Source organism: Lethenteron reissneri, chromosome 14 (genome assembly GCF_015708825.2).
Source record: "Lethenteron reissneri isolate LAM-NWPU_2019-01 chromosome 14, ASM1570882v1, whole genome shotgun sequence".
In the NCBI taxonomy this organism is placed as follows: domain Eukaryota; kingdom Metazoa; phylum Chordata; class Hyperoartia; order Petromyzontiformes; family Petromyzontidae; genus Lethenteron; species Lethenteron reissneri.
Window position 1 is genome coordinate 4,890,359 of NC_083792.1, and position 12,863 is coordinate 4,903,221.

The window sequence follows — 12,863 nt, forward strand, 5'->3', positions numbered from 1 at the left end:
GGAGATGTTATTGCTGTGCACTAACTTACCATGCCACCACATTACACACAAAACACACAACAATAAAAAAAATGTATATATCAAAAAGTGGTACCTGTGCTTTTGGTGAAAGGCAGCTACCTTTTGCGTGAGTTCCTCCACTATTCGATCATCCTGAGACCAGGCCTAAGAAAGAGATGTCCATCAGTCTCGCCGACTGTCCCGTACAATGTGACGAGCATGCATGCAGTCGCATCACCTTTAAGCTGAAAATTGTCGCCTCCTATAAGCCATGCCGGGTTGCGACAAACTCACCGCATGGAGGAGAGACCATCACGGTATGAAAGACAAATGGGTTATAACATAACAAAGCTTGAACTAACACAATCTCAACAGACGGCTCAGCAGCGTTGAGTCTGGATAGTGTGCGCCTCGATGGGTGAACACTAAACACAAACAAGTTTGTGTTAATTCTATATTTGAAGCTTTCGTGACTGCAAGGATTCATACTCTTAAGTTTTTTCAGTAAAGTCACGTAGGTAAAAAATAAATACTACAAATACAAATAATAGAAATAATAATAGAAATAAAAAAAAAATAATTATAAATCACTAATAATAATTTTAATTTTTTATTTCTATTATTTGTATTTTTATTATTTATTTTTACCTACGTGACTTTACCGAAAAAACCTAAGAGTAGGTTTGTGCTAGGCTACGTAGCTACGTGGTGAGTGGCAGAGTGCAGTGCGGACACAATCTATTGTTGTACTGCACTTCTAAACCTATGTTACCTCTGCTCCCTACCTTTACCAATGCGCCCTGACCAACGTGGCTTTGGGCTGGATTGTAGATCAACTCGAAGAGCACGAGGCCAAACAAACACCCACCACTGTTCCCCCAGGCTTGAAAAATGTTGTCTATCTACTCCTGTAGATTCGGCGCCTTTGGCAGGCTCACTAAATAAACTGGCACATTGAAGCGGGTGCTTTTTCTGTAAACAGCCCTGGTAGAAAAAAATATTATAATAATTAAAAACAACTCCACTCTTTCATGACACACAAAATTCCTGTGCTACAAACATAAATGCACTTCCGTGGGACTGGCCCACAATGGCAATGGGTGGCTTGCGACAAAAGAAAAAAAATTCCAAGACTTGGTTGAAAAATAACTTAATGAGAAAAGATAAGCTATGTTTATCGCACACCCAGAGATTCACGGCCCACAGTAAAATAGCGAATTAACTTTTCGTTTGGCTCACCAGGGGAAAGAGCACGTAGTCTCGGAGAAAGTCCTGCGATTCACGCTGATCGTGGTCTCCGAAATTTGCTGCAGGCGGGAAACGAAACAAGTTTTACACTTCGGAGATAACCGCGTAAAAAATATGCACATCCCAAAACAGCAATCATTTCCACTAACTGTTCAGAACAAGCGCACGGTAGCATATAGAGAGTCACGTAAAATTGTGCATACATTATTTGCACATTATATGGCGCAACTTCCATTTCAATATTCCTATTTGACAGCGAGGTGAATTACAATATCAATGGGTATGGACGCTGCAAACGGGACACGTGCAGAGCTATCCACAGTTTGTTACGCGTGGCTGTTGTCAATACAATTTGCAGCATTTGGCCTAAAAAAAAAAATAAGCCAACCGCTTGCCCAACAAACGGAAAGCAGGCCTAATCCAGACACTGGACAAAGCAGACCACACAGTAGGCACCCAATTCTTAATCCATTAAAATTGATTCTCATGTTCAAGATACAAGCACCGTGAGTGTAAACATTGACAATTTACAATTTGATAATTGTTTTTTTACCCTTTTATCTGGCAACAAAACGGACACCTTTTTTTACAAGGAGTCATGTTTGCATTGACCACAACACCTGCGGTCGGAATGAAAACAAAAAACACAACTCTGATAATGTATGCACTGTCCTTGAATTTTTTTTTATCATATTTTTCTACTGGCAAAGGAGGTTCCAATGGTGAATTTACAATTTATTAAAATTACGGTGGAAATTCTTATCCGAGGCCCCATTTGTTTAGCGATTGCTTCTACACGTGACTTGCACACAGCTAGAGCACCAGATGCACAAGACATAAAAAATAATACATATTTGTCAATGTTATATTGTGAGTGGGCTTCATCCCACATAGCCACAGAGCCATGTGACAGCTTCCTCCTCCAGCCCTATTCACCTGTAACTTCCAAAATCTAAGGCCCAACCAGATGCGCCAAACATACTACCCACTATTATTGGTGGATGTATAATTGATATTTTAACTTTGCATTTTGGGCACGTCAGTCGAGTGACGATGGCAACGTCGTCGTCGTATTTTGTGGCATTTAACCACAAAAAAACTGCGCAAAATATCAGGAGCCATTTTTACGGTTAGGAGCAAATTATAGTAATCGTCAATAGCCACTCTCCTATAGCAGGATGGACAAGAAGTGTTCCACTGTGTACGCTAAAGGTCAAATGTAGGTTCATGGAGCAAACCAGCCCTACAAATAACACACATTAACAGTACAGATAAGAGAGCAAAATAAAATAACTGTTGAATAAAACGATCGATCCCTAATTAAAATTAATATTCATTAAATTGCAGGACAAGCCTGGGATCACTATACAGCCAATAATAAAAGTCCACTCAAAAAACCAAAAGTCACTAACTTTGCAGATCACTGCAGAAAACTCCACTCACCACCTTCAGACGCACTGCATTTACAAACATTCCCGAGGGAGGGTGCTCCTCCGCATGACAAGTCAGCTGGCATGTAATGATTTCACCGCATGCACATCACGTGATAATCAATTATTGCTCTCACGACACATGGATTAAATCACGTGTATTAGCAATCAATGGCATTACATGTAGGCTCACAGAACGGACACGGCAGAACGAGGCAATGAAAACGCGATGTTACAAACCACACGAGCAAGGCAGACCAAGGCGGACAGTACAAACGAGACGTTGTAAATGCGACGTGCAGTGTAAGAGTGTACATATGGGACCAAAAAATTTAAAACCCCCCAAAGCTTAAAACTAACCGTGACCCCAAACCGTGACAAAATTATGTTTGCTTTCTCCTTATATGGGCACCTCAGTGCCGAGATGTTAACTACCTCGCCTGGTATACAGGAGGAAGTGGGTTCGATCCCAACCCTGACGTCTATATATTTGGAGTTTGCATGTTCTCCCCGTGGTCACGTGGATTTTTCTCCGGGCCCTCCGGTTTTTCCCTCCACATTTAGAATCAACGTCACGCGTTTAGAGTATTTGGCTGCTATACATTTCCATACAATAAGCCACTTTGTCGAGCTATTATTTGGGGCCAGGTTGCTTGTGAAAAAGAGCTGCATAGCTCAGTGGACCTGACCTGGTAAAATAAAAATAGTTGTTGAGAGTTTAGCAATTATTCAAATCGCAAGGGATTCATTGCTACATGGCTATCGTGAGGATATTCACCCTGAACGGAGAGAGCTGCCAGACGGACGCCCTGCTCGAAGGTGCACAGCAGCTGTCCCTCCACCACCGCCTTCTTCAGCTGCAGGTAGTACTGGTACCTGTACAGAGCGAGAGATGCACACGAAGATCATCCATATAGCCTTAAACTCCGATTAACACGGTTGGCTATGTGCAGTGCGAAAGAAGTTCAACATGCGTACAACAGACTATTGGGGCAACCACTGTTCTATATAGCCTCTTGTTACAGCAGCTCTTTTGTCCACTTCAGAAATTGTTTCTTGCTGTGGTTGTCCCAACCTGATGACGGACGCTTGTGTTGTGCCCGAAACGTCGTCATTTATTATTTTATTTCTATTATTATTTATATTATTTTTATTATTTATTTTTACTATATATTTTTACCTACGTGTCTTTACCGAAAAAACCTAAGAGTACTGTTCAGGGACACTTAATGAAGGGCGGCACGGCACGCAAGAGGGTGGGTAGGCAAAACCACGCCCGGCCACCATTGTCTCCCCCAGTGCTTATGCTTAAACACAGCACCCGGTACTCATATGAGGCTGAGTCGACCTAGGGCAGGCCCATGACCGGTTCAAATATTCATCACCAATGTTGTTCCATTTCGGTTCATGGCCTCGAGTCACGAGGTTTGTAGCGCAGTGCCCCAACCGCATCACTACCGCAACACAAACACTCACCCCCCGCTGTGGTCACACGCCGGCGACAGGCGCGCCTGCAAACTTCCTCGACTTTCTCCAACGTCGCCTCGCCTTGTACCAAGTGCTCACTTGTATCACACGCACCATTCCAGCACGTTCATATCCATCTCACGACGCGAAGAACCCCTTCGTGTTTCCCACACAGGAGCGTGCACCGTTGTGCCAGAGAATGATCGCATAATTGTTTTTATTTACTCAGTCATAGAGCACTTTCCCACGCATGCTGCTATGGGATGCTTCTGCTACGAGATAGTCGAACCAACATTGTTCATTTCTCAAAGCTAGAATCGAGTGCAACACCTCCTTTAATGTGATGGGATTTTTTTTATGCAGTCATTATTAACTGGGCCAAGATCATCAAATCATTGAGATTCCTGTGAAATCCAAGGTGGACGCCCGGATTCAAACCCAGATTTTCAGCGGTGTGAGCTCAGTGCTGACCTCCCAGTCACCCTGCCACCTCAAGAAAAAAAATGTCTTGAAGCAAATTGCAACCATAACAATTCTTACAAACGTATATATCCATCTCTGTTTAATGGGGCTCAAGTGTCTTTGCCTATGTGAATGCATGTGTTCGAGGCTTATGCACTGTGTTGACATACAAGTGTAGTGACGTCGGGGATGTCACTGTATGGTGCCGGCCTGAGAGGGCCACGGCACGCGATGCATCCTCATCGCGTACACCCCGTGGGCGGGTGTAGTACCAGCCCGAGCGGGGCTTGGCGCACGCTGGGATAACGCGAGCACCACGCATGACATGTGCTGCGGGCCCCCACAGGGAGGAGTGAGAGAGTGTCAGCCCAGGGGCAGGGTTGCCCCGAGCCATGGCACTCTGGTTGACCCCGCAGACACGTGATCCGGAGTGTCCACAGAGAGGCCCCCATGTGGGGGGGGGGGGCTAGGGGGTGATCACGTGTCCGGGGAAAGCTCTCGAGGGAGCTGGAAGGCTCCAGAAGGGGGCGGGGCCAAGGGTGGAGCGGCCCCATACCGTGGGGGGATATAAGGCGGGTCCCTGAGAGGGACCGATGTCTCTGCATTCTACAAGCTGGAAGCTCAACACCTACAAGCAGGAAGCTCTACAGCTACAAGCTGGAAGCTCTATGTCTCAAGTTGGAAGCTCTACGTCTACAAGCTGGAAGCTTAACACCTACAAGCTGGAAGCTCCACGTCTACAAGCTGGAAGCTCCACGTCTACAAGCTGGAAGCTCTACGTCTACAAGCTGGAAGCTCAACACCTACAAGCTGGAAGCTCTACATCTACAAGCTGGAAGCTCAACACCTACAAGCTGGAAGCCCAACACCTACAAGCTGGAAGCTCAACACCTACAAGCTGGAAGCTCAACACCTACAAGCTGGAAGCTCAACACCTACAAGCTGGAAGCTCAACACCTACAAGCTGGAAGCTCAACACCTACAAGCTGGAAGCTCTACGTCTACAAGCTGGAAGCTCAACACCTACAAGCTGGAAGCTCAACATCTACAAGCTGGAAGCTCAACACCTACAAGCTGGAAGCTCTACGTCTACAAGCTGGAAGCTCCACGTCTACAAGCTGGAAGCTTTACGTCTACAAGCTGGAAGCTCAACACCTACAAGCTGGAAGCTCTACGTCTACAAGCTGGAAGCTCCACGTCCTACAAGCTGGAAGCTCTACGTCTACAAGCTGGAAGCTCAACATCTACAAGCTGGAAGCTCTACGTCTACAAGCTGGAAGCTCAACATCTACAAGCGGGAAGCTCAACACCTACAAGCTGGAAGCTCTACGTCTACAAGCTGGAAGCTCAACATCTACAAGCGGGAAGCTCTACGGCTACAAGCTGGAAGCTCTACGTCTACAAGCTGGAAGCTCTAAGTCCTACGAGGCAACCACGTGGTTGCGGACCCGAGTGAGGGCCCGACCCTTCGTAGCAGTAACTCCTCTGTATAGGGTAGTTAGCTGGGTGGTAATCATCCTAAGCTGTATCTGGCAAAGGGGCAGTTACCCCTTTGTGTTACATGTTACAAATAAATGTGTTGCCTCTAAAAGGAACAACGTCTGTGACTTAGTTGGACCCACAACACAAGCATTAAAACTGTCCTCTGTATATACAGTACTCTATACATCAGGGAAGTGTGGTAAAACCCTAAAAGTGTGCAATGAAGCTTCCCAAAATGCACGCTTGGGATCACACGGAGGCGCTTCTGTGGCCGTCTGGAACGCTCTTCCTTCCGATATTTGGAAGCCACCGGAGCTATGCACTTTTAAATCTAGATTGAAAACTAATTTCTTTAGAACTGCTTTTTTGTTTAGATTGTTGTCCTTCCCCCACACCTCTGATTAGCACGGTCGGCTACGTACGGTGCGAAATAAGTTCAAAGTACGTACACACCAAAGTTAAAGACGTTTAATTGACTTACAAAATTGTAACCGGCCATGGGCAGATCACATTGCTAGATGTGATCGGCCATGGGTGAGAATAACAACAGAGTTGAAGCCCAGGGAGGGCACACCCAAGAGGACATCCGGCATGGAGATAAAGAAATGAAAAACAATCTGAATCAGGTCAGACGGCGAAGCAGAAGGCCTTCACCCAGCAGTGGATTCTTGATGGCCGATGTTCGATCCAAAACAAATAGGTGCACGCTGCATATATTGGCAGTGCAGACGCAAACACAAGAAAAACTTAATTCCATTCTCCCTCCATGCCAACAGCATTCTTTACTAAAAACTTCTACTTCTTTCGTGTGGCTGATGGAGATGCACAGCAACAACTACAATTTCACATTCAGGTGGTCAAGCCAGATAACCCCGTCAGGAGCAGCGGAGTGTATCGGTGTAAAGTCTCCATTGTACACGTGGATCAGGCTTTGCGTCATTATGTTTTACGGGCTGTTCTGGATGACCAGACTTGGACTCTGGAGAGTTTTAAAAAATTCCATTTGTGCATGAGATATCCGCATCTACCATGGTTTGTGCAGATGCTGTTTCGGGTGGACCATGAGCTTCGTGGAAGATCAAAACCAGGGATATTCTGCGTTGGATGCTTCACAATGTTGGCATAAAGCACATGCCAACGTTGTGGGATGTGAACACCAACATTCCACGTTTTGGCTGACAATAAAAAACCCTTATTTCTCCACTAAACTTCATATTGACAATCATCCCGTGTGGCATATATAAGGCATTGGACAAGTACAGTACGGTTTAACATCGCACTTGGAATGTGCACAGGGGGCGTTTGCATATGAAAGTACAAAATCTGATTTCAATAAAAAAAAATCCCTGGGGGCTTCCAAAAAGCTGACGAGAGACTGCCAACCGCAGGTGCCTTTTGCCACATTTTCTCCATGAACACCTTGGGATTTGAAAGAAATTACTGCAGAATTTCTCGTTTTATAGTTTTACGGTTCCTATGCTTTGTGATATCACGCAGAAAGCGTGTGCCAATGTCCTGCATACCTGTCAAAATACATTACGCCCGATATTTGGAATTTCCGGCCACTGGCTGGTTTATGATTAAAAATCAAGTCGGAAAATTGCAAGCAAATAGTCAAGCAAATCGTGGCCAACTACGTTACTCGTACAGTAAACCGAGCAGACAAATCAAGAGTATTTTATTTGCTTGGAAATATTTTCCCTTTTCCTGCTGCAAAATCCACAAATACACCTGTTATCAAATTTCCATTACATTCACACATACAAAACCAAAGATCCCCTATTAAGCCGTAACAGACTCTTGTGGCAAGTGCTGACAGCGAGCACCTATGAAGGTCGGCACGGCGCACGAGGAAGGTGGGTGACCAACAACATCCGGGCTGCCTTGTCTCCGTCGTGGTGATGTTTACGCACCATACTAAGTACTCGTTTGAGGCCGAGTTGGCCTAGGGGAGGCCCAGGACTGGTTAACATAATCTTCACTGATGTTGGTCATGAGCAGGAATCGAGCTTGGGTCGCCGGGCTCGTAGCTCAGTGCACTAACCACTAAACTACCACTCCCCACGTGTGTATAGACACAGATCGCCCGTATAGTTTTATTAGACTGCAGAGGCAAGTTTTGTCAGCGAGCACCTATGAAGGCTGGAACGGAACACGAGGGGGTGGGTGGGGCAGCACCACGCCCGACCGCCTTTGTTTCCCCAGTGGCGATGTTTACACACCGCACTAGGCACTAATTTGAGGCTGAACCGACCTAGGGGAGGTCCAGGACCGGTTCAGATAATCGTCACTTGTGTTGGCCGTGAGCGGGAATCGAACTCGGGTCGCGGGTTCGTAGCGCAGCGCCGCGCTAACCGCTACACTACCACTCCCCCTGGTGTGTATACCCCCTCCCCCCCCCACATACTTATACGGTAATGTTCACGCACTCACACCACGTGATTTTGGAGCTGCTCAGGCGAGATACATCCTGAACAAAGGCAGCCACATGATCCACGCTGTCATGACCTCTTTATTTGCGAGTCTGGATAGCAATGTCACACCGCAGCCACGACATTGTCGACACGACGGGCGCGAGAATTAAACGTATTTTTTTTTTTTTTTACAAATTCAAACACCGGCTTACCTTGCTGCGAGCCAACTGGGGAGCGGCGCTGCCTTGCAGGGTTAACGGAGACCCGCTCCGCGCACGGAGACCGTCGTACCCCGGACGCACGGCCCGTCATCTCACGGCAAGACCCACGACGCCGGCTGTACGTGGGCTCGGCAAAAAACACTGTGGCTTTGAAGCAGAATTTTAATGATTGCCGCTCTTTCCCTTTGTTACGCGACGCGCGCGCGAGAGAAGCAAATGCCACGGTTTCGCAGATCAATGACGCATCGCGATCCTCAAATCGGCAGTGCGGCCACGCTGAGTGTATTTCCGTAAATAGCTCAAGAGGTCTTTTTTTTGTGAGGGGGAAAAGGACTTACTGTGAGGCAGCGTCGCATCATCATCATCATCGCTATCATCATCGCTATCATCATCAGCTATCATTATCATTGTCATCATCAGCTATCATCACTATCATCATCATCGCTATCATCACCATCACTATCATTGCTATCTTCATCGCTATCATCACTACCATCATCGCTATCATCATCATCGCTATCATCATCGTCATCATCAGCTATCATCATCGCTATCATCATCATATCTATCATCATCGCTATCATCATCATCAGCTATCATCACTATCACTGCTATTATCATCATCATCATCGCTATCATCACTATCATCATCGCTGTCATCAATGCTGTCATCATTATCGTCATCATCGTGATCATCACTATCAGCTATCATCATCGCTATCATCATCGTCGTCAGATTATATCATCACTATCATCATCATCACTATCATCATTATCGTCATCATCGATTATATCATTACTATCATCATCGCTATCATCGTGTCAATTTTCTCATGGTTCATCAGCATTTTGTTTAAATGTAACCCCAACCGATTACGTTAATGATACACCACGGTTATTTTCCCAACTGTCATAACGGTGATTATAATTTAAAATAAGACCAACATTGCCACACAGCGTAATTTAACTTGATTTGGAATTACAATGAACGCAAAATAGAATGTATGTTCTAAATTTGTATTATCTCTTGACTTCAAGCTTTCGTGACTGCAGGAATTCATATTCTTTGGGTCTTTCGGTAAAGGTTCAAGAACTTATCTCTCGTGACTTTAAAGAAAGACCCACCGAATTTGAATGATCTCATTCATAGTTGTATAAACCGAAGATACCATTACCAATGTTATAAAAATATATAATCATCACCACACAATACACTATCTGGGTCGCCCGAGGATAACATCAAACGTGGAGAACATTTCAAGATCATTTGTGTATATCTTTTTAAAAACATAAGATTAGAACACCTAATAGTGACGTTTATTTTTTGTCCGCTGAGCTGAGGTGTTCTCAGACATTGTAGCCAACGCACGAGTTATTCCATACGATTTGCCAAACATTTCCAGCTTCAAGAATCTTTCAGATTTCCTTGAATTCCAGACAGGTATCTTTCTCTTCGTGAATAATTACACACATGCATCGGATTGTCTCCGGTTCGACACACACTACCTGGAATTTAATGGAACAAAAAAATCTCACAAATCCAACATCCTCGACAGATTCATTTTGGCATCTGTATTCATTTAATATCTCGGCGAATCAAACGATATGCAAGCGCTCAAGTGCCCGCTTTGAAGAGAACGACCGATTCCTAACACCATCGAAATGCGCACGGATAACGGAGCTAACTAGCAAGTTTAAAAGCCCGAGCAAGAAAGGTGAACTCAATCACGGCTACAGCAAGGCCCCCCCCCCACCATCCCACCAAAGTCTGCAGATGTCACGAGGGTGTGCAGCGGCCTCCGCTGTGCGTAGCGGTGTTGTTGGCAAGACAACGATGCTCTGGTAAGGGGGGGGGGGAATGCCTGGCGAGAGCACAAAGTAAAGCCCACAGCCGTAAATTAGGGCACACACAGAACGGAGGACATCGTGTGTACGTCAGCTCATTGCAACCATCCAACACAAAAAAAGGCCGACGGCCCACGTATAAGCTGTAAAATTGGAAAAAAAACTCGTTTTTTAGGGGAGCTGCTTTTCGTGTCTCGTGCCTTGTCCTTCCCCCGGCACCTCAAATTAGCGCGGTTGGCTACGTACGGTACGAAAGAACGTCAACATACACGCATGCGTAATGCAGACTGCCGGTTAGCAAGCGTCTCATTAAGGCAGGGGTTAAACCAGGTTCATAATTCAGTGCGTTAACCATTGCAGCACCGCTCCAACACAGTAGTAGCACAGCACTGGAACGGTATGGTCAACAACCACGGCTGGATGCCTTTGTCTCCCCCCCCCCAGTGCCGATCCAACCTTTCTAGTCTCTTCCCAATATTCTGCACAGGCCAACGCTTTTTCTGGTGTCGGCATTGCCAAATCTTGAGCGGTGCATTGCGGTGCTGACAAGCACAGTGTTCTGTCGCGCAGAAGCCCCATGATTTCACAAGAAATGACATACCGAACCAAGTACTCATTTGAAGGCTGACTTGACCTGGGAAAGAAAGCCCAAGACCTGTTCAGATGACCACCACTGACATTAGCCGTTGCCAGGAAATTTAACACGGGTCGCCGGGGTTCTGAGCAGAGTAGCGCTAACCACAACACCGGTCGTCAAAACACACGCACGCTTTCGCATGTACGTATTTATTCCCCGCAAAAAAAAAAGGAGGCCGCACATGTTCAAACTATTATTTTACAAACGAGCCAAATTGGACTGGCAGAGACATGAGTACCCGCAGTGGAGGAAGCCTTGCCGAAGGGGTTCAACAATTTTGAGACCGAGAATGAGATGCAGTCAATTATGGATTGAGTCGAGTGTTTTAGCACGTAACCCCCCCCCCCCCCCCACCCTATACGCTGCAACACTGCACGAGAAATGTATCTACTGCTGAAACGCAAGACCCTCAAAAGTTCCCTTGAGAAATACATCATTACTCTTGCAATGCTCTACTTTTACTGGGGGTGTGGTAGAGTGGTGTTGCAGTGATTAGGGCACCAACGCTATAAGCCTGGTAACTTAAGTTCAATTCCCGGCCACAGCTAACATCAGTGGCAAGTGATATCTTAATATGCGAACCAGTCCTGGGCCTCACCACCTTCACCAACTCGCACCGACCAGCATGGTGAAGTATGGTCAAACTCCCATGACTGGCCAGACATGAGGAGGAAGGCTTTCATCCGTCAGTGGATTGACAAATAAACTGGAAAACTATTTATTTTAATTATTTTATTCTAACTTTATTATAAATGACAAATTCTGTCCACCTATTGTAAAAATTTTTTTTTTATAAACTCTTCATTATTCATCGTACACAGAGACACCACTGTTTCTGTAATTAATGCATTTATTTAGAGAAAAAAAATTGGTTGCATTAATATTTAAATGAAAGAGTAAAGTTTTTTTTTGCTGCATGTCCAAATGTTGAGCCGATTATTCTGGTAATGGCCTGGATGCGCTTCCACCAAACTAAACAGGCACTTAATGGCTTAAGCTTTTCACTGCTCCCAGTCGCCACGCCTCATACGCGTATAAAGCTCTTCTTGTTGAGGTAGTTTCCGTTAGCAAGCGCCCACACACTTACACATACACACCTACACAAACACTTCGGTACTTGGCATGCACACACCTACACACATCCACCCACATCGAGACAAAGATTGAACAAAAATTCCCAAAGAGCCTACACATAGAGGCTCTTGAGGCAAGCATACACCCACCCCCACCAGGTAGGCATATGAAGCCAAGTCGACATTTCGTAGGCCCACGACCGGTTCAGATATTCGCCACTGATGTTCGCCATGAGCGGGAATCAAACTCAGATCGCCAGATTCGTAGCCCAGTGTGCTAACCACTACACGGCACAACAGCTGACATTCGCCACTAAGTGACGGTGATGTCACCCCAGTGCTTGTGCCAGACTAGGTGCACTTTGAGACCATGTGACGTGTCGAAGGTTCGCGGGCAGGTCACAGAACAGCCTCAGGTGTTTTGGGTTGAGTGAGATGGCCGACAGATGCATTACCTGGACTCTCTACTGTGCCAACTTGCTGCGCTTTACCCGCTTGGTGCTCCGCTCGTTGTTTTAAGTGTTGCTACTCTACTCTCCGTTGTTGTTGGAGGGCGACTTCCGTATATCTGCCCAGCAGCATCC

General features: G+C 45.9%; 1 protein-coding gene across 7 annotated transcripts in view; it reads right to left on the reverse strand.

The window, feature by feature from the left end:
• The window catches only part of LOC133342272 (tyrosine-protein phosphatase non-receptor type 21-like), an 86,949-nt gene that overhangs the window by 55,997 nt on the left and 18,089 nt on the right, over positions 1-12,863 (reverse strand). For 5 of the 7 annotated variants that reach the window (XM_061551328.1, XM_061551327.1, XM_061551326.1 and 2 more), the window contains 3 exons: positions 3,457-3,554; positions 1,240-1,307; positions 95-165 (listed from right to left, as the gene is read on the reverse strand). In XM_061551328.1, coding sequence (XP_061407312.1) covers positions 95-165; positions 1,240-1,307; positions 3,457-3,554 — 237 coding nt within the window. Of the gene's footprint in view, positions 1-94; positions 166-1,239; positions 1,308-3,456; positions 3,555-4,154; positions 4,248-8,715; positions 9,471-12,863 lie in introns of those variants that run through there. The other 2 variants (XM_061551330.1, XM_061551329.1) reach the window with 2 other exon arrangements.